Genomic DNA, 20,914 nt, shown 5'->3' with positions numbered 1-20,914 from the left:
AGGTATTAGCAGCGGGATGTTAGGGTGTATAGGGAGAGGTATTAGCAGCGGGGTGTTAGGGTGTATAGGGAGAGGTATTAGCAGCGGGGTGTTAGGGTGTATAGGGAGAGGTATTAGCAGCGGGATGTTAGGGTGTATAGGGAGAGGTATTAGCAGCGGGATGTTAGGGTGTATAGGGAGAGGTATTAGCAGCAGGGTGTTAGGGTGTATAGGGAGAGGTATTAGCAGCGGGATGTTAGGGTGTATAGGGAGAGGTATTAGCAGCGGGGTGTTAGGGTGTATAGGGAGAGGTATTAGCAGCGGGATGTTAGGGTGTATAGGGAGAGGTATTAGCAGCAGGATGTTGGGGTGTATAGGGAGAGGTATTAGCAGCGGGATGTTAGGGTGTTATAGGGAGAGGTATTAGCAGCAGGATGTTAGGGTGTATAGGGAGAGGTATTAGCAGCAGGATGTTAGGGTGTATAGGGAGAGGTATTAGCAGCGGGGTGTATAGGGAGAGGTATTAGCAGCGGGATGTTAGGGTGTATAGGGAGAGGTATTAGCAGCGGGGTGTATAGGGAGAGGTATTAGCAGCAGGATGTTAGGGTGTATAGGGAGAGGTATTAGCAGCGGGGTGTATAGGGAGAGGTATTAGCAGCGGGATGTTAGGGTGTATAGGGAGAGGTATTAGCAGCAGGGTGTTAGGGTGTATAGGGAGAGGTATTAGCAGCAGGATGTTAGGGTGTATAGGGAGAGGTATTAGCAGCGGGATGTTAGGGTGTATAGGGAGAGGTATTAGCAGCGGGGTGTTAGGGTGTATAGGGAGAGGTATTAGTGGGATGTTAGGGTGTATAGGGAGAGGTATTAGCAGCGGGGTGTTAGGGTGTATAGGGAGAGGTATTAGTGGGATGTTAGGGTGTATAGGGAGAGGTATTAGCAGCGGGATGTTAGGGTGTATAGGGAGAGGTATTAGCAGCGGGGTGTTAGGGTGTATAGGGAGAGGTATTAGTGGGATGTTAGGGTGTATAGGGAGAGATATTAGCAGCGGGATGTTAGGGTGTATAGGGAGAGGTATTAGCAGCGGGGTGTTAGGGTGTATAGGGAGAGGTATTAGCAGCAGGATGTTAGGGTGTATAGGGAGAGGTATTAGCAGCGGGGTGTTAGGGTGTATAGGGAGAGGTATTAGCAGCGGGATGTTAGGGTGTATAGGGAGAGGTATTAGCAGCGGGGTGTATAGGGAGAGATATTAGCAGCGGGATGTTAGGGTGTTATAGGGAGAGGTATTAGCAGCGGGGTGTTAGGGTGTATAGGGAGAGGTATTAGCAGCAGGGTGTTAGGCTGTATAGGGAGAGGTATTAGCAGCGGGATGTTAGGGTGTATAGGGAGAGGTATTAGCAGCGGGATGTTAGGGTGTATAGGGAGAGGTATTAGCAGCGGGGTGTTAGGGTGTATAGGGAGAGGTATTAGCAGCGGGATGTTAGGGTGTATAGGGAGAGGTATTAGCAGCGGGGTGTTAGGGTGTATAGGGAGAGGTATTAGCAGCGGGATGTTAGGGTGTATAGGGAGAGGTATTAGCAGCGGGATGTTAGGGTGTATAGGGAGAGGTATTAGCAGCAGGATGTTGGGGTGTATAGGGAGAGGTATTAGCAGTGGGGTGTTAGGGTGTATAGGGAGAGGTATTAGCAGCGGGATGTTAGGGTGTATAGGGAGAGGTATTAGCAGCGGGATGTTAGGGTGTATAGGGAGAGGTATTAGCAGCAGGGTGTTAGGCTGTATAGGGAGAGGTATTAGCAGCGGGATGTTAGGGTGTATAGGGAGAGGTATTAGCAGCGGGGTGTTAGGGTGTATAGGGAGAGGTATTAGCAGCGGGGTGTTAGGGTGTATAGGGAGAGGTATTAGCAGCGGGATGTTAGGGTGTATAGGGAGAGGTATTAGCAGCAGGATGTTAGGGTGTATAGGGAGAGGTATTAGCAGCGGGGTGTTAGGGTGTATAGGGAGAGGTATTAGCAGCGGGATGTTAGGGTGTATAGGGAGAGGTATTAGCAGCGGGGTGTATAGGGAGAGATATTAGCAGCGGGATGTTAGGGTGTTATAGGGAGAGGTATTAGCAGCGGGGTGTTAGGGTGTATAGGGAGAGGTATTAGCAGCAGGGTGTTAGGCTGTATAGGGAGAGGTATTAGCAGCGGGATGTTAGGGTGTATAGGGAGAGGTATTAGCAGCGGGATGTTAGGGTGTATAGGGAGAGGTATTAGCAGCGGGGTGTTAGGGTGTATAGGGAGAGGTATTAGCAGCGGGATGTTAGGGTGTATAGGGAGAGGTATTAGCAGCAGGATGTTAGGGTGTATAGGGAGAGGTATTAGCAGCGGGGTGTTAGGGTGTATAGGGAGAGGTATTAGCAGCAGGATGTTAGTGTGTATAGGGAGAGGTATTAGCAGCGGGGTGTTAGGGTGTATAGGGAGAGGTATTAGCAGCGGGGTGTTAGGGTGTATAGGGAGAGGTATTAGCAGCGGGATGTTAGGGTGTATAGGGAGAGGTATTAGCAGCAGGATGTTAGGGTGTATAGGGAGAGGTATTAGCAGCGGGGTGTTAGGGTGTATAGGGAGAGGTATTAGCAGCGGGATGTTAGGGTGTATAGGGAGAGGTATTAGCAGCAGGATGTTAGGGTGTATAGGGAGAGGTATTAGCAGCGGGGTGTTAGGGTGTATAGGGAGAGGTATTAGCAGCGGGATGTTAGGGTGTATAGGGAGAGGTATTAGCAGCGGGGTGTATAGGGAGAGATATTAGCAGCGGGATGTTAGGGTGTATAGGGAGAGGTATTAGCAGCGGGGTGTTAGGGTGTATAGGGAGAGGTATTAGCAGCAGGGTGTTAGGCTGTATAGGGAGAGGTATTAGCAGCGGGATGTTGGGGTGTATAGGGAGAGGTATTAGCAGCGGGATGTTAGGGTGTATAGGGAGAGGTATTAGCAGCGGGATGTTAGGGGGTATAGGGAGAGGTATTAGCAGCGGGATGTTAGGGTGTATAGGGAGAGGTATTAGCAGCGGGGTGTTAGGGTGTATAGGGAGAGGTATTAGCAGCGGGATGTTGGGGTGTATAGGGAGAGGTATTAGCAGCGGGATGTTAGGGTGTATAGGGAGAGGTATTAGCAGCAGGATGTTAGGGTGTATAGGGAGAGGTATTAGCAGCGGGGTGTTAGGGTGTATAGGGAGAGGTATTAGCAGCGGGATGTTGGGGGTGTATAGGGAGAGGTATTAGCAGCGGGATGTTAGGGTGTATAGGGAGAGGTATTAGCAGCGGGGTGTATAGGGAGAGATATTAGCAGCGGGATGTTAGGGTGTATAGGGAGAGGTATTAGCAGCAGGGTGTTAGGGTGTATAGGGAGAGGTATTAGCAGCGGGGTGTTAGGGTGTATAGGGAGAGGTATTAGCAGCGGGATGTTAGGGTGTATAGGGAGAGGTATTAACAGCAGGATGTTAGGGTGTATAGGGAGAGGTATTAGCAGCGGGGTGTTAGGGTGTATAGGGAGAGGTATTAGCAGCGGGATGTTAGGGTGTATAGGGAGAGGTATTAGCAGCTGTTAGGGGGTATAGGGAGAGGTATTAGCAGCGGGATGTTAGGGTGTATAGGGAGAGGTATTAGCAGCGGGGTGTTAGGGTGTATAGGGAGAGGTATTAGCAGCGGGATGTTGGGGTGTATAGGGAGAGGTATTAGCAGCGGGATGTTGGGGTGTATAGGGAGAGGTATTAGCAGCGGGATGTTAGGGTGTACAGGGAGAGGTATTAGCAGCGGGATGTTGGGGTGTATAGGGAGAGGTATTAGCAGCGGGATGTTGGGGTGTATAGGGAGAGGTATTAGCAGCGGGATGTTGGGGTGTATAGGGAGAGGTATTAGCAGCGGGATGTTGGGGTGTATAGGGAGAGGTATTAGCAGCGGGATGTTGGGGTGTATAGGGAGAGGTATTGGCAGCTGGATGTAAGGGTGTATAGGGAGAGGTATTAGCAGCGGGATGTATAGGGAGAGGTATTAGCAGCAGTATGTTATGGTGTATAGGGAGAAGTATTAGCAGGGGGATGTTAGGGTGTATAGGGAGAGGTATTAGCAGCGGGATGTTAGGGTGTATAGGGAGAGGTATTAGCAGCGGGATGTATAGGGAGAGGTATTAGCAGCAGGATGTTGGGGTATAGGGAGAGGTATTAGCAGCGGGGTGTTAGGGTGTATAGGGAGAGGTTTTAGCAGTGGGGTGTTAGGGTGTATAGGGAGAGGTATTAGCAGCGGGGTGTTAGGGTGTATAGGGAGAGGTATTAGCAGCGGGATGTTAGGGTGTATAGGGAGAGGTATTAGCAGCGGGGTGTTAGGGTGTATAGGGAGAGGTATTAGCAGAGGGATGTTAGGGTGTATAGGGAGAGGTATTAGCAGCGGGGTGTTAGGGTGTATAGAGAGAGGTATTAGCAGCGGGATGTTGGGGTGTATAGGGAGAGGTATTAGCAGCAGGATGTTGGGGTGTATAGGGAGAGGTATTAGCAGCGGGGTGTTAGGGTGTATAGGGAGAGGTATTAGCAGCAGGATGTTGGGGTGTATAGGGAGAGGTATTAGCAGCGGGGTGTTAGGGTGTATAGGGAGAGGTATTAGCAGCGGGATGTTAGGGTGTATAGGGAGAGGTATTAGCAGCGGGGTGTATAGGGAGAGATATTAGCAGCGGGATGTTAGGGTGTATAGGGAGAGGTATTAGCAGCAGGATGTTAGGGTGTATAGGGAGAGGTATTAGCAGCGGGGTGTTAGGGTGTATAGGGAGAGGTATTAGCAGCGGGATGTTGGGGTGTATAGGGAGAGATATTAGCAGCGGGATGTTAGGGTGTATAGGGAGAGGTATTAGCAGCGGGATGTTAGGGTGTATAGGGAGAGGTATTAGCAGCGGGATGTTAGGGTGTATAGGGAGAGGTATTAGCAGCGGGATGTTAGGGTGTATAGGGAGAGGTATTAGCAGCGGGGTGTATAGGGAGAGGTATTAGCAGCGGGTGTTAGGGGGTATAGGGAGAGGTATTATCAGCGGGTGTTAGGGTGTATAGGGAGAGGTATTATCAGCGGGGTGTTAGGGTGTATAGGGAGAGGTATTAGCAGCGGGATGTTAGGGTGTATAGGGAGAGGTATTAGCAGCGGGATGTTAGGGTGTATAGGGAGAGGTATTAGCAGCAGGGTGTTAGGGTGTATAGGGAGAGGTATTAGCAGCGGGATGTTAGGGTGTATAGGGAGAGGTATTAGCAGCGAGATGTTAGGGTGTATAGGGAGAGGTATTAGCAGCGGGGTGTTAGGGTGTATAGGGAGAGGTATTAGCAGCGGGGTGTTAGGGTGTATAGGGAGAGGTATTAGCAGCGGGATCTTAGGGTGTATAGGGAGAGGTATTAGCAGCAGGATGTTAGGGTGTATAGGGAGAGGTATTAGCAGCAGGATGTTGGGGGTGTATAGGGAGAGGTATTAGCAGCGGGGTGTTAGGGTGTATAGGGAGAGGTATTAGCAGCGGGGTGTTAGGGTGTATAGGGAGAGGTATTAGCAGCGGGATGTTAGGGTGTATAGAAGAGGTATTAGCAGCGGGGTGTTAGGGTGTATAGGGAGAGGTATTAGCAGCGGGGTGTATAGGGAGAGATATTAGCAGCAGGATGTTAGGGTGTATAGGGAGAGGTATTAGCAGCGGGGTGTTAGGGTGTATAGGGAGAGGTATTAGCAGCGGGGTGTTAGGGTGTATAGGGAGAGGTATTAGCAGCGGGATGTTAGGGTGTATAGGGAGAGGTATTAGCAGCAGGATGTTAGGGTGTATAGGGAGAGGTATTAACAGCAGGATGTTAGGGTGTATAGGGAGAGGTATTAGCAGCGGGGTGTTAGGGTGTATAGGGAGAGGTATTAGCAGCGGGATGTTAGGGTGTATAGGGAGAGGTATTAGCAGCTGTTAGGGGGTATAGGGAGAGGTATTAGCAGCGGGATGTTAGGGTGTATAGGGAGAGGTATTAGCAGCGGGGTGTTAGGGTGTATAGGGAGAGGTATTAGCAGCGGGATGTTGGGGTGTATAGGGAGAGGTATTAGCAGCGGGATGTTGGGGTGTATAGGGAGAGGTATTAGCAGCGGGATGTTAGGGTGTACAGGGAGAGGTATTAGCAGCGGGATGTTGGGGTGTATAGGGAGAGGTATTAGCAGCGGGATGTTGGGGTGTATAGGGAGAGGTATTAGCAGCGGGATGTTGGGGTGTATAGGGAGAGGTATTAGCAGCGGGATGTTGGGGTGTATAGGGAGAGGTATTAGCAGCGGGATGTTGGGGTGTATAGGGAGAGGTATTGGCAGCTGGATGTAAGGGTGTATAGGGAGAGGTATTAGCAGCGGGATGTATAGGGAGAGGTATTAGCAGCAGTATGTTATGGTGTATAGGGAGAAGTATTAGCAGGGGGATGTTAGGGTGTATAGGGAGAGGTATTAGCAGCGGGATGTTAGGGTGTATAGGGAGAGGTATTAGCAGCGGGATGTATAGGGAGAGGTATTAGCAGCAGGATGTTGGGGTATAGGGAGAGGTATTAGCAGCAGGATGTTAGGGTGTATAGGGAGAGGTATTAGCAGCGGGATGTTAGGGTGTATAGGGAGAGGTATTAGCAGCGGGGTGTTAGGGTGTATAGGGAGAGGTATTAGCAGAGGGATGTTAGGGTGTATAGGGAGAGGTATTAGCAGCGGGGTGTTAGGGTGTATAGAGAGAGGTATTAGCAGCGGGATGTTAGGGTGTATAGGGAGAGGTATTAGCAGCGGGATGTTAGGGTGTATAGGGAGAGGTATTAGCAGCAGGATGTTAGGGTGTATAGGGAGAGGTATTAGCAGCGGGATGTTAGGGTGTATAGGGAGAGGTATTAGCAGCGGGATGTTGGGGTGTATAGGGAGAGGTATTAGCAGCGGGGTGTTAGGGTGTATAGGGAGAGGTATTAGCAGCAGGATGTTGGGGTGTATAGGGAGAGGGATTAGCAGCGGGGTGTTAGGGTGTATAGGGAGAGGTATTAGCAGCGGGATGTTAGGGTGTATAGGGAGAGGTATTAGCAGCAGGATGTTAGTGTGTATAGGGAGAGGTATTAGCAGTAGGATGTTACGTGTATAGGAGAGGTATTAGTGGGATGTTATGGTGTATAGGGAGAGGTATTAGCAGCGGGATGTTAGGGTGTATAGGGAGAGGTATTAGCAGCGGGGTGTTAGGGTGTATAGGGAGAGGTATTAGCAGCGGGATGTTAGGGTGTATAGGGAGAAGTATTAGCAGGGGGATGTTAGGGTGTATATGGAGAGGTATTAGCAGCGGGATGTTAGGGTGTATAGGGAGAGGTATTAGCAGCGGGATGTTAGGGTGTATAGGGAGAGGTATTAGCAGCGGGGTGTTAGGGTGTATAGGGAGAGGTATTAGCAGCAGGATGTTAGGGTGTATAGGGAGAGGTATTAGCAGCAGGATGTTAGGGTGTATAGGGAGAGGTATTAGCAGCGGGATGTTAGGGTGTATAGGGAGAGGTATTAGTGGGATGTTATGGTGTATAGGGAGAGGTATTAGCAGCGGGATGTTAGGGTGTATAGGGAGAGGTATTAGCAGCGGGATGTTGGGGTGTATAGGGAGAGGCATGAAACAGATCTGTCTCCTGCGAGCAGAATGGAGCAGAACAATTGATATTAAACACGGTTTTGTACTATAGGACCATCAGGTCGTTACACGAGGTCTTAGTGCACATACACATCATGTTGGGGCTTTGTTTGGAGAGTGGTTTATGGTTTAACCGTGGGAATCGCTGCGGTAACAGGCCGCACACAGGAGGCGGTACATAATGACACTTACCTGCCTGTACCACAGCACAGGATCCAGCCCAGCCTGCCGGTTACACTCCCCCACGGGCTTCGCCTCGGCCGGCTCCTTTCCTACGTGCCCGCCGCCCTCCGACACCTTCACCTTCTCCACCTGCTGCACGGGGGTCTTTGCAGAGTCCTCTGGCTTGGGGATAATCACCGATTTGCCAGCGTCCGGCCCAGCCAGCTCTTTGGCCTTGCTGGGGTTGGACTTTCCCAGGTCCGTCAGGCTGGGGGCCTTGGTAAGGGTGGGGGGCACTGGAGATTTGTGCTTCCACTCCTCTTTGAGAGATGCCTCTCTGTCCCTCATCTCTTTCTTCTCCATGTTGCGTTGCTGCTGCTGCTGCTGCTGTTGCTGATGCTGCTGATGCTGCTGTTGCTGCTGCTGCTCCAGGTTGTGCCGCTGCTTCTGATGCTCCTCGTACTGTTGCCGATACGCTGGGTTGGTGCTGAGTAGGTGTGCATGGTACCCTTGGTCGCTGTAGCCGTAGGGAGGCACGTAGGCATACTGGTTGTAGTAGAGGGACTGCATGTACATATTGGGGCGCTGCTGAATCACAGACGGCTGCTGCTGCTGCTGCTGCTGCTGCTGCTGCTGACTGGTGCTGACCAGCTCCGGCTTCTTCTCCTCGGGCGGTTCAGTCTTCATCTTCACCTCCGTGATCTCCAGATCCTCTTCCTTCTTGATTTTTAGGGGCGGGTTCTCGGGCACAGCCTGGACTGCGGGGTTAATGGGGCCGGGACTTGAATGCGCGTAGGTGGGGGAGTAGTAGGTCTCAAAGTTCTGGTAGTATGGGGACTCTTTGCTCTGGGGCTGCGGTGGGAAGAGGGTCTTCTTGGCACCCTCCTTCACCAGCTGCTCTGGGTCCTTGACCTTGGCACCATCCAGCTTCCCCTCTCCATCCTCCCCTGCGTCGGAGATGTCAGAGTAGGCAGGGCTGTTTGTTTTTGCTGAACCCCCCTCCGCACCATTCTGTGTCACCACGTGAAGAGGGGTCATGGGTTGCCCTGGGCTGGGGTTCTCCATCCGGCTGGACGTCCCCCCTCCTCCACCGATAGATGGGCTAGGGGCATTATCTGTGAAGCTGTAGATCTTGTCGGCTTCGGCCTTTATGCTAGCCAGCCGGCTCTGGTGGGAATCCGAGGAGCCGTTGAGCAGCCCATCGCCTTTGGCACCAGGTTCGCCCCCTGCCTCTCCATAGGGGCTCTTCCCGTCCTCCGGACGGTTAGACTTGACGCTGCTGGGGTTCTCTTCCTCTCTGGGCTCTTTCTTCTTTTTATCTTTCTTCTTCTTGTCCCGTGACGGGGTCAGCGCTGGGTTGATGCCAGACGGTTCACCCATCACGGTGGGCTTGGGCTGGATAGGCTTAAGCTGGGGGCTGGTAGGCATGGCTTGGACCACTGTGGTGGTGAGTCCAGTGGAAGAGCCGGGGCTGGAGGCGGTGAATGTGGTGGCCTGAATGGTGTACATCTGCTGGGGCGCTATGGCCGGGGCAATGGGTCGGGCAGACTTTACACTCTTGGAGGTAGGCGTCTTTTCCGGCTTGTTGCTCCCGCTCACTTTTTTTGCCGAGTCCTTCTCTGCCATCCGCTTCTCCTGTGACTCAAAGCCGTCATTGCTGGCGTCATCGGCGACTAGAGGCCCGTCTTCTGAGCCATCATTGGAGAGCGCCCCAGGGTCCATGTCTCCCTCTAAGCTCGGCTTCTTTTTGCCCACTGACTTACCTCCGAATTTGGCGGAGGGGGAAGGGCTGTGCGGCTCGGATATGCGGGCCTTGGGCGTGGCAGAGCGGGCGGGGGAGAGGGAACCCTTCTGGGATGTGAATGCCCCATTGCAGCCCCCTATGTCCAGGTGGGGCTCCTCCCCACACTCGCTGTCCCCGTCCACCTCCGCCTTGCTGTCCTCGTCTGTGTGTGCATGAGCCTGGTGGTACTTCAGGCCGTTGATGTGCTTGTACTTCTTGTTGCAGTTGGGGTGAGGACAGTCTATGAGGATGGGCGAGGCACAGTTCCTGTCCAGTGCGGCTGGCTCCACCTTGATAGCGCTCAAAGGCATTGTTAATGGTAGGGGCACAGAGACGGGCACAGAGACGGGCGCAGAGGAGGAGCACATTGAATTCGTGCGCGCCCGCTTGCTCCCTTTGGAGTCCTCTGAGCTGGAGGTCAGCTCCAGGTCCGAGGGAGGCTTGTTCTTGCGTTTGCTAGCAGAGGATGGGCTCGCTTTGACATCGTCGGTGGTGCCACAGGGAGGGACCCGGTGCTCCCCTGAGTTCTGGCTCCCCCGCCGCCCCTTGCTGTTGGCCCCGGCACGGGTCTTACTGCTGCTGCTACTGCTGCTGCTGGTACCTTTGCTGCTGTCGGGAGCCGGTGCAACCTCAGTGATGGGGGTGTTACTGCTGGGACGCATGCGTTTGCCCCTCCCCCGTCCGTTCCGCATCTCCAAGTCACTGGTGGGAGAGTCGCAGAATCTGGAGGGGGAAAGGGGGACCAGGACGACAGCATGAGACCCTCTGTGTGAGCGCGAAACTCACATTGTCAAATCCCAAGCAAAGCACCGTGCTACCAGAAGATATTAAGTGTGGGCTCATTAAAGATGGCACCTGCAACCATTCAACACCCCGCGCCCCCCTTTCCAGTCCATTCATGCAACGCATCCCCCAACCATGCAACAAGCCGTGCCCCCATACCATGCAACGCCCCACGCCCACCACCCATGCAACGCCCTACACGGGAAAATATGTAACATGCAAAGTTGCGCAGAGCATTGCTGCCAGTGAAGGGGTAAATTAGGCCCACATGCCCCTAAGTCGGCCGTTGGCACATGTGCCCTACTCCCAATTACCTCCCACATCTCCATGGAACCGGAGCACTCTCACCTGGGGGGCGCCCAGTCGTGTCGCGTGCAGTCCAGCAGGGTGCCCACGTATGTCTTGTTTCTCCAGGTCACGTTCACAACCAGCATTCCTGAAGTGGTGAGACAGAGAGGGGACAAGGTCACACAGGGACAGAGAGGGGACAAGGTCACACAGGGACAGAGAGGGGACAAGGTCACACAGGGACAGAGAGGGGACAAGGTCACACAGGGACAGAGACGGGACAAGGTCACACAGGGACAGAGAGGGGACAAGGTCACACAGGGACAGGGAGGGGACCAGGTCACACAGGGACAGAGAGGGGACAAGGTCACACAGGGACAGAGAGGGGACCAGGTCACACAGGGACAGAGAGGGGACCAGGTCACACAGGGACAGAGAGGGGACCAGGTCACACAGGGACAGAGAGGGGACAAGGTCACACAGGGACAGAGAGGGGACAAGGTCACACAGGGACAGAGAGGGGACAAGGTCACACAGGGACAGAGACGGGACAAGGTCACACAGGGACAGAGAGGGGACAAGGTCACACAGGGACAGAGAGGGGACCAGGTCACACAGGGACAGAGAGGGGACAAGGTCACACAGGGACAGAGAGGGGACCAGGTCACACAGGGACAGAGAGGGGACCAGGTCACACAGGGACAGAGAGGGGACAAGGTCACACAGGGACAGAGAGGGGACAAGGTCACACAGGGACAGAGAGGGGACCAGGTCACACAGGGACAGAGAGGACCAGGTCACACAGGGACAGAGAGGACCAGGTCACACAGGGACAGAGAGGACCAGGTCACACGGGGACAGAGAGGACCAGGTCACACAGGGACAGAGAGGGGACAAGGTCACACAGGGACAGAGAGGGGACAAGGTCACACAGGTGTCAGTGACAGATGGAGGACAACGTGAGCTTGACTCGTCATACTGCGAAACAACCAGCAGGTGGCAGTGAGTCCCAGTCACCCAGAGGAAGTGTCTCTCCCACCCACCTCCCTTCTTGCAGGATTTAAGGAAAGACCAAAAACAGGAGCACAAAGTACCCAAAGCGGGAAAGTTACAGCCCTCACTGTCCCATATCCTGCATGTCACAGCCGTCGCTGCTCCTTCCTGTTCTGCAGGTTATTGCCCTCGCTGCTCCTTCCTCTCCTGCAGGTTTCATCCCTCGCTGCTCCCTCTCCTGCAGGTTTCATCCCTCGCTGCTCCTTCCTGTCCCATGTCCTGCATGTCACGAACGTCGCTGCTCCTTCCTGTCCCATGTCCTGCATGTCACGAACGTCGCTGCTCCTTCCTGTCCTGCATGTTACTGCCCTCGCTGCTCCTTCCTCTCTCCCATGTCCTGCAGGTCACTGCCCTCGCTGCTCCTTCCTGTCCTGCAGGTTACAGCCCCATTGCTCTTGTCCCAGATCCTGCAGGTCACATGCCGGGCGGTGTATGTGACGCTCCTTCCTTTAGTCGCCAGTAGATCGGGCGGTGTATGTGACGCTCCTTCCTTTAGTCGCCAGTAGATCGGGCGGTGTATGTGACGCTCCTTCCTTTAGTCGCCAGTAGATCGGGCGGTGTATGTAACGCTCCTTCCTTTAGTCGCCTGTAGATCGGGCGGTGTATGTAACGCTCCTTCCTTTAGTCGCCTGTAGATCGGGCGGTGTATGTAACGCTCCTTCCTTTAGTCGCCTGTAGCTCGGGCGGTGTATGTGACGCTCCTTCCTTTAGTCGCCTGTAGATCGGGCGGTGTATGTAACGCTCCTTCCTTTAGTCGCCTGTAGATCGGGCGGTGTATGTAACGCTCCTTCCTTTAGTCGCCTGTAGCTCGGGCGGTGTATGTGACGCTCCTTCCTTTAGTCGCCTGTAGATCGGGCGGTGTATGTAACTCTCCTTCCTTTAGTCGCCTGTAGATCGGGCGGTGTATGTAACGCTCCTTCCTTTAGTCGCCTGTAGATCGGGCGGTGTATGTGACGCTCCTTCCTTTAGTCGCCTGTAGCTCGGGCGGTGTATGTAACGCTCCTTCCTTTAGTCGCCTGTAGATCGGGCGGTGTATGTGACGCTCCTTCCTTTAGTCGCCTGTAGATCAGGCGGTGTATGTAACGCTCCTTCCTTTAGTCGCCTGTAGATCGGGCGGTGTATGTAACGCTCCTTCCTTTAGTCTCCTGTAGATCGGGCGGTGTATGTAACGCTCCCTCCTTTAGTCGCCAGTAGATCGGGCGGTGTATGTTACGCTCCTTCCTTTAGTCGCCAGTAGATCGGGCGGTGTATGTGACGCTCCTTCCTTTAGTCGCCAGTAGATCGGGCGGTGTATGTGACGCTCCTTCCTTTAGTCGCCAGTAGATCGGGCGATGTATGTAACGCTCCTTCCTTTAGTCTCCTGTAGATCGGGCGGTGTATGTGACTCTCCTTCCTTTAGTCGCCTGTAGATCGGGCGGTGTATGCAACTCTCCTTCCTTTAGTCGCCAGTAGATCGGGCAGTGTATGTGACGCTCCTTCCTTTAGTCGCCAGTAGATCGGGCAGTGTATGTGACGCTCCTTCCTTTAGTCGCCAGTAGATCGGGCGGTGTATGTGACGCTCCTTCCTTTAGTCGCATGTAGATCGGGCGGTGTATGTGGCGCTCCTTCCTTTAGTCGCCTGTAGATCGGGCGGTGTATGTGACGCTCCTTCCTTTAGTCGCCAGTAGATCGGGCGGTGTATGTAACGCTCCTTCCTTTAGTCGCCTGTAGATCGGGCGGTGTATTTAACTCTCCTTCCTTTAGTCGCCAGTAGATCGGGCGGTGTATGTGGCGCTCCTTCCTTCTGTCGCCTGTAGATCGGGCTGTGTATGTAACTCTCCTTCCTTTAGTCGCCAGTAGATCGGGGGGTGTATGTAACTCTCCTTCCTTTAGTCGCCTGTAGATCGGGCGGTGTATGTAACGCTCCTTCCTTTAGTCGCCAGTAGATCGGGGGGTGTATGTAACTCTCCTTCCTTTAGTCGCCTGTAGATCGGGCGGTGTATGCAACTCTTCTTCCTTTAGTCGCCTGTAGATCGGGCGGTGTATGTAACTCTCCTTCCTTTAGTCGCATGTTGATCGGGCGATGTATGTGGCACTCCTTCCTTTAGTCGCCAGTAGATCGGGCGGTGTATTTAATGCTCCTTCCTTTAGTCGCCTGTAGATCGGGCGGTGTGTGTGACGCTCCTTCCTTTAGTCGCCTGTAGATCGGGCGGTGTATGTGACGCTCCTTCCTTTAGTCGCCAGTAGATCGGGCGGTGTATGTGACGCTCCTTCCTTTAGTCGCCAGTAGATCGGGCGGTGTATGTAACGCTCCTTCCTTTGGTCGCCTGTAGATCGGGCGGTGTATGTGACGCTCCTTCCTTTAGTCGCCTGTAGATCGGGCGGTGTATGTAACGCTCCTTCCTTTAGTCGCCAGTAGATTGGCCGGTGTATGTAATGCTCCTTCCTTTAGTCGCCAGTAGATCGGCCGGTGTATGTGACGCTCTTTCTTTTAGTCGCCTGTAGATCGGGCAGTGTATGCAACGCTCCTTCCTTTAGTCGCCAGTAGATCGGGCGGTGTATGTAACGCTCCTTCCTTTAGTCGCCAGTAGATCGGGCGGTGTATGTAACGCTCCTTCCTTTAGTCGCCAGTAGCTCGGGCGGTTTATGTAACGCTCCTTCCTTTAGTCGCCTGTAGCTCGGGCGGTGTATGTGACGCTCCTTCCTTTAGTCGCCTGTAGATCGGGCGGTGTATGTAACGCTCCTTCCTTTAGTCGTATATATATCGGGCGGTGTATGTAACGCTCCTTCCTTTAGTCGCCTGTAGCTCGGGCGGTGTATGTGACGCTCCTTCCTTTAGTCGCCTGTAGCTCGGGCGGTGTATGTGACGCTCCTTCCTTTAGTCGCCAGTAGATCGGGCGGTGTATGTAACGCTCCTTCCTTTAGTCGCCAGTAGATCGGGCGGTGTATGTGACGCTCCTTCCTTTAGTCGCCTGTAGATCGGGCGGTGTATGTAACGCTCCTTCCTTTAGTCGCCTGTAGATCGGGCGGTGTATGTGACGCTCCTTCCTTTAGTCGCCTGTAGATCGGGCGGTGTATGTGACGCTCCTTCCTTTAGTCGCCTGTAGATCGGGCGGTGTATGTAACGCTCCTTCCTTTAGTCGCCAGTAGATCGGGCGGTGTATGTAATGCTCCTTCCTTTAGTCGCCTGTAGATCGGGCGGTGTATGTGACGCTCCTTCCTTTAGTCGCATGTAGATCGGGCGGTATATGTAACGCTCCTTCCTTTAGTCGCCTGTAGATCGGGCGGTGTATGTTACGCTCCTTCCTTTAGTCGCCTGTAGCTCGGGCGGTGTATGTGACGCTCCTTCCTTTAGTCGCCTGTAGATCGGGCGGTGTATGCAACGCTCTTTCCTTTAGTCGTATATAGATCGGGCGGTGTATGTAACGCTCCTTCCTTTAGTCGCCTGTAGCTCGGGCGGTGTATGTAACGCTCCTTCCTTTAGTCGCCTGTAGCTCGGGCGGTGTATGTGACGCTCCTTCCTTTAGTCGCCTGTAGCTCGGGCGGTGTATGTAACGCTCCTTCCTTTAGTCGCCTGTAGCTCGGGCGGTGTATGTGACGCTCCTTCCTTTAGTCGCCTGTAGCTCGGGCGGTGTATGTAACGCTCCTTCCTTTAGTCGCCTGTAGCTCGGGCGGTGTATGTAACGCTCCTTCCTTTAGTCGCCAGTAGATCGGGCGGTGTATGTAATGCTCCTTCCTTTAGTCGCCCTCGGGGCAGTAGATCGGGAGGTGTATGTAATGCTCCTTCCTTTAGTCGCCCTGGGGGCAGTAGATCGGGAGGTGTATGTAATGCTCCTTCCTTTAGTCGCCCTCGGGGCAGTAGATCGGGAGGTGTATGTAATGCTCCTTCCTTTAGTCGCCCTCGGGGCAGTAGATCGGGAGGTGTATGTAATGCTCCTTCCTTCAGTCGCCCTCGGGGCAGTAGATCGGGCGGTGTATGTAATGCTCCTTCCTTCAGTCGGCCTCGGGCCAGTAGATCGGGAGGTGTATGTGACGCTCCTTCCTTTAGTCGCCCTCGGGGCAGTAGATCGGGCGGTGTATGTAATGCTCCTTCCTTCAGTCGGCCTCGGGCCAGTAGATCGGGAGGTGTATGTGACGCTCCTTCCTTTAGTCGCCCTCGGGGCAGTAGATCGGGCGGTGTATGTAATGCTCCTTCCTTCAGTCGGCCTCGGGCCAGTAGATCGGGAGGTGTATGTAATGCTCCTTCCTTCAGTCGGCCTCGGGGCAGTAGATCGGGCGGTGTATGTAATGCTCGATCCTTCAGTCGGCCTCGGGGCAGTAGATCGGGCGGTGTATGTAATGCTCCTTCCTTCAGTCGGCCTCGGGCCAGTAGATCGGGCGGTGTATGTAATGCTCCTTCCTTCAGTCGGCATCGGGCCAGTAGATCGGGCGGTGTATGTAATGCTCCGTCCTTCAGTCGCCCTCGGGCCAGTAGATCGGGCGGTGTATGTAATGCTCCGTCCTTTAGTCGGCCTCGGGCCAGTAGATCGGGCGGTGTATGTAATGCTCCTTCCTTCAGTCGGCCTCGGGCCAGTAGATCGGGCGGTGTATGTAATGCTCCTTCCTTCAGTCGGCCTCGGGCCAGTAGATCGGGCGGTGTATGTAATGCTCCGTCCTTCAGTCGCCCTCGGGCCAGTAGATCGGGCGGTGTATGTAATGCTCCGTCCTTCAGTCGGCCTCGGGCCAGTAGATCGGGCGGTGTATGTAATGCTCCGTCCTTCAGTCGCCCTCGGGCCAGTAGATCGGGCGGTGTATGTAATGCTCCGTCCTTCAGTCGCCCTGGGGCCAGTAGATCGGGCGGTGTATGTAATGCTCCGTCCTTCAGTCGCCCTGGGGGCAGTAGATCGGGCGGTGTATGTAATGCTCCGTCCTTCAGTCGCCCTCGGGCAGTAGATCGGGCGGTGTATGTAATGCTCCGTCCTTCAGTCGGCCTCGGGCCAGTAGATCGGGCGGTGTATGTAATGCTCCATCCTTCAGTCGGCCTCGGGCCAGTAGATCGGGCGGTGTATGTGACGCTCCGTCCTTCAGTCGCCCTGGGGGCAGTAGATCGGGCGGTGTGCATGGCAGCTGGGCCGTTTCTGTTGGGGATTCCAGAGGGAGACAGACCCCCTGCCGAGCAGAGAGATTTAAAGGGGAAAGCAGCCTGTGAATGGGAACAGTCCGGATAGGCTGAGTGCACGATCCGTGCCCAGCAGCGTGGCGCCGGGGTAAGCATGTTGCACCTGCGCTGCACAGTGTTGTACATAGGACATGTTCAGAACCCCGTGTAGCCACCTCCGTGGTGGAACCTTCGGATCCCCTCCAAGCACATGGCGGCTTTGAGACTGCGTGTCTTGTAACCACTTACTGCCCATTACACGCGCTCGGAGCAGACATGTTTCATGGGCACGTTTACCTGTATAGTGTGTGCATTTTAACCTGTTCCCTGCCAGAGGCGCCTGCAACGCATTGGGCGGCCCTGGGATTATGTCAGAGGGCTTGTTCAGAGACAGACGTACAAGAGCGCTCTCCCTCCCGACATCCGGGCGCCCGGCTCACTCACACGCGGTGGCTAAGGGGCCCGGCTCACTCACTAGAGGCAGATGGCGGCACAGCTGAGAAGAGGGGAATCTCCCCTTCTGTTGGCGCAGGAGTCAGAGAACAGGCCGTAATCCACGAGGCGGTCGTGGTGCTGTGTGCACAGTTTGGCATCATTACGAACCCAGGGGGACCCGCTCCGACGTTACAGAGAACACAAGCTGTAGGATCGCTCCCCGAGGTGCAGGTCTGCGCTGAAAAGCTGCCATCCGAATTAACCCCTTGGTAACCTCGCTGTGCAATGTACAAGCGGCTTCTCCACGTGCCAACCGGTTACAAGGGCGTTCTCCAAATGATTGGGCGTTAACCCTCTCAGTTCCTGATACACATTACTAAAAATAATTCTGCAGCAAATGCCCATCACACCGGCACAGGGGGGGGCCCCATTACACCGGCACAGGGGGGGGGGGGGGGGCCATCACACCGGCACAGGGGGGGGGGGCCATCACACCGGCACAGGGGGGGGGGGGGGCCATCACACCGGCACAGGGGGAACCAATCACACCGGCACCGGGGGGGGGTGGGGCATCACACCGGCACAGGGGGGACATGTTTCAGGACATTGTGTCACACGCAATCCAGCGGGACTGTCTCAGTTCTCTTTTGACACCATGGCCATGATTACACATTGCAATGAACCCACAGCCACCGCCAACATCACGTGCCACAGCCACCGCCAACATCACGTGCCACAGCCACCGCCAACATCACGTGCCACAGCCACGCGCCAACATCACGTGCCACAGCCACGCGCCAACATCACGTGCCACAGCCACCGCCAACATCACGTGCCACAGCCACCGCCAACATCACGTGCCACAGCCACCGCCAACATCACGTGCCACAGCCACCGCCAACATCACGTGCCACAGCCACCGCCAACATCACGTGCCACAGCCACCGCCAACATCACGTGCCACAGCCACCGCCAACATCACGTGCCACAGCCACCGCCAACATCACGTGCCACAGCCACGCGCCAACATCACGTGCCACAGCCACCGCCAACATCACGTGCCACAGCCACCGCCAACATCACGTGCCACAGCCACCGCCAACATCACGTGCCACAGCCACCGCCAACATCACGTGCCACAGCCACGCGCCAACATCACGTGCCACAGCCACCGCCAACATCACGTGCCACAGCCACCGCCAACATCACGTGCCACAGCCACCGCCAACATCACGTGCCACAGCCACGCGCCAACATCACGTGCCACAGCCACGCGCCAACATCACGTGCCACAGCCACCGCCAACATCACGTGCCACAGCCACCGCCAACATCACGTGCCACAGCCACCGCCAACATCACGTGCCACAGCCACGCGCCAACATCACGTGCCACAGCCACCGCCAACATCACGTGCCACAGCCACGCGCCAACATCACGTGCCACAGCCACCGCCAACATCACGTGCCACAGCCACGCGCCAACATCACGTGCCACAGCCACCATCACGTGCCACAGCCACGCGCCAACATCACGTGCCACAGCCACGCGCCAACATCACGTGCCACAGCCACCGCCAACATCACGTGCCACAGCCACCGCCAACATCACGTGCCACAGCCACGCGCCAACATCACGTGCCACAGCCACCGCCAACATCACGTGCCACAGCCACCGCCAACATCACGTGCCACAGCCACGCGCCAACATCACGTGCCACAGCCACCGCCAACATCACGTGCCACAGCCACCGCCAACATCACGTGCCACAGCCACGCGCCAACATCACGTGCCACAGCCACCGCCAACATCACGTGCCACAGCCACCGCCAACATCACGTGCCACAGCCACCGCCAACATCACGTGCCACATCCCCACGCCAACATCACGTGCCACAGCCACCGCCAACATCACGTGCCACAGCCACGCGCCAACATCACGTGCCACAGCCACCGCCAACATCACGTGCCACAGCCACCGCCAACATCACGTGCCACAGCCACCGCCAACATCACGTGCCACAGCCACCGCCAACATCACGTGCCACAGCCACGCGCCAACATCACGTGCCACAGCCACGCGCCAACATCACGTGCCACAGCCACCGCCAACATCACGTGCCACAGCCACGCGCCAACATCACGTGCCACAGCCACCGCCAACATCACGTGCCACAGCCACGCGCCAACATCACGTGCCACAGCCACGCGCCAACATCACATGCAACAGCCACCGCCAACATCACGTGCCACAGCCACCGCCAACATCACGTGCCACAGCCACCGCCAACATCACGTGCCACAGCCACGCGCCAACATCACGTGCCACAGCCACCGCCAACATCACATGACACAGCCACGCGCCAACATCACGTGCCACAGCCCCACGCCAACATCACGTGCCACGCCACCACAACCCACAGCCCCACGCAAACATCACGTGCCACAGCCTCACGCCAATATCACGTGCTATGCCACAGCCACACGCCAACATCACACGCCGCCACACGCCAACATCACGCGCCATGCCATCATCACGTGCCACGCCACCACATGCCACAGGCCAAAATCACGTGCCACGCCACAACATGCCACAGCCACAGGCCAACATCACACGCCCCCCCCCCCCGCCAGCATCACGGGCCCCCGCAACACGCCAATCACACGCCCCCACCACAAGCCCCTGCCACACGCCAACCATGATGCGCCCCCGGCACGCCAACCATCAGGCGCCTCCGCCACATGCCAACCACACGCGCCCCCGCCACACGCCAACCACCACGCCCCCGCCACACGCCAACCACACGAGCCACCACTTGCCCCGGCACTTGCCAACATCACGGGCCCCCGCCACACGCCATCATGCGCCCCCGCCACACGCCAACCATCATGCGCCTCCGCCACACGCCATCATGCGCCCCCGCCACAAGCCATCATGCGCCCCCGCCACACGCCAACCATCATGCGCCCCCGTCACACGCCAACCATCATGCGCCCCCGTCACACGCCAACCATCATGCGCCCCCGTCACACGCCAACCATCATGCGCCCCCGTCACACGCCAACCACACACGCACGTCAAACGCCTCAGTCACACGCCCCCCTGAAACACACCATCATGCGCCACAGCCACACGTGACACCGCATACGCCATCACACGCAGCGCCGCACGCCAGCATCCCACTGGACGACACTTCCTTACCGTCCTCCGTCTCCTGCCACACGATACCCTCCAGGTTGACGCTGGTGCCCGGCTCACAGGGCCCCAGGCACTCTGGTTCCGTGGCGAGGGCGACGTCGCTTGTGTTGACGCCCACGGAGCGCGTGCGCACCATGATTTGCTCGCACGGGGAGGAGATGTCGCTGCTCACCATCGGGACCAGCAGATGCAGGGGCAGGCCGGGGGGAGCAGAGACTGGGGACTCCATCTAATGGGAGATGGAGGGGGGGAGAGAGAGGGAGGAGGGGGGAGAGAGAGGAGAGAAGATTATGTAAAATTATGTGAATTTCCAGATGCTTTAAGCAAATTAAAAATAGCACTTGTGAGCACATTAACACGTCTCAGAAAGGTCTGCAGCCCTTCCCCATTATCGCTTAGCATACACGCTTTCACTGCAGCCAGGGATTCTGGGAAATGACATGCAAATGAGCATAGTGTGTCCCTTTTTGC

The 20,914-nt window shown here is 55.7% G+C and overlaps 1 protein-coding gene across 2 annotated transcripts in view; it reads right to left on the bottom strand.

Moving 5' to 3' along the window:
* ZNF609 (zinc finger protein 609) overlaps positions 1-20,691 on the bottom strand; it is a 40,052-nt gene extending 19,361 nt beyond the window's left edge. Inside the window, exons 1-3 of one of the 2 annotated variants that reach the window (XM_075575993.1) lie at positions 20,447-20,691; positions 10,702-10,789; positions 7,818-10,293 (exon numbers count right to left, since the gene is read on the bottom strand). In XM_075575993.1, the coding sequence (XP_075432108.1) occupies positions 7,818-10,293; positions 10,702-10,789; positions 20,447-20,672 (2,790 nt within the window). In that variant the 5' untranslated portion in view covers positions 20,673-20,691. The remainder of the gene's footprint in view (positions 1-7,817; positions 10,294-10,701; positions 10,790-20,446) is intronic. The other variant, XM_075575994.1, reaches the window with a different exon arrangement.
* Between the last annotated feature and the right edge of the window lie 223 nt (positions 20,692-20,914).

Source organism: Ascaphus truei, chromosome 18 (genome assembly GCF_040206685.1).
Source record: "Ascaphus truei isolate aAscTru1 chromosome 18, aAscTru1.hap1, whole genome shotgun sequence".
In the NCBI taxonomy this organism is placed as follows: Eukaryota; Metazoa; Chordata; class Amphibia; order Anura; family Ascaphidae; genus Ascaphus; species Ascaphus truei.
Note: the sequence above shows the minus strand (reverse complement) of the source record. Positions and strands in the feature narration are given on the sequence as shown.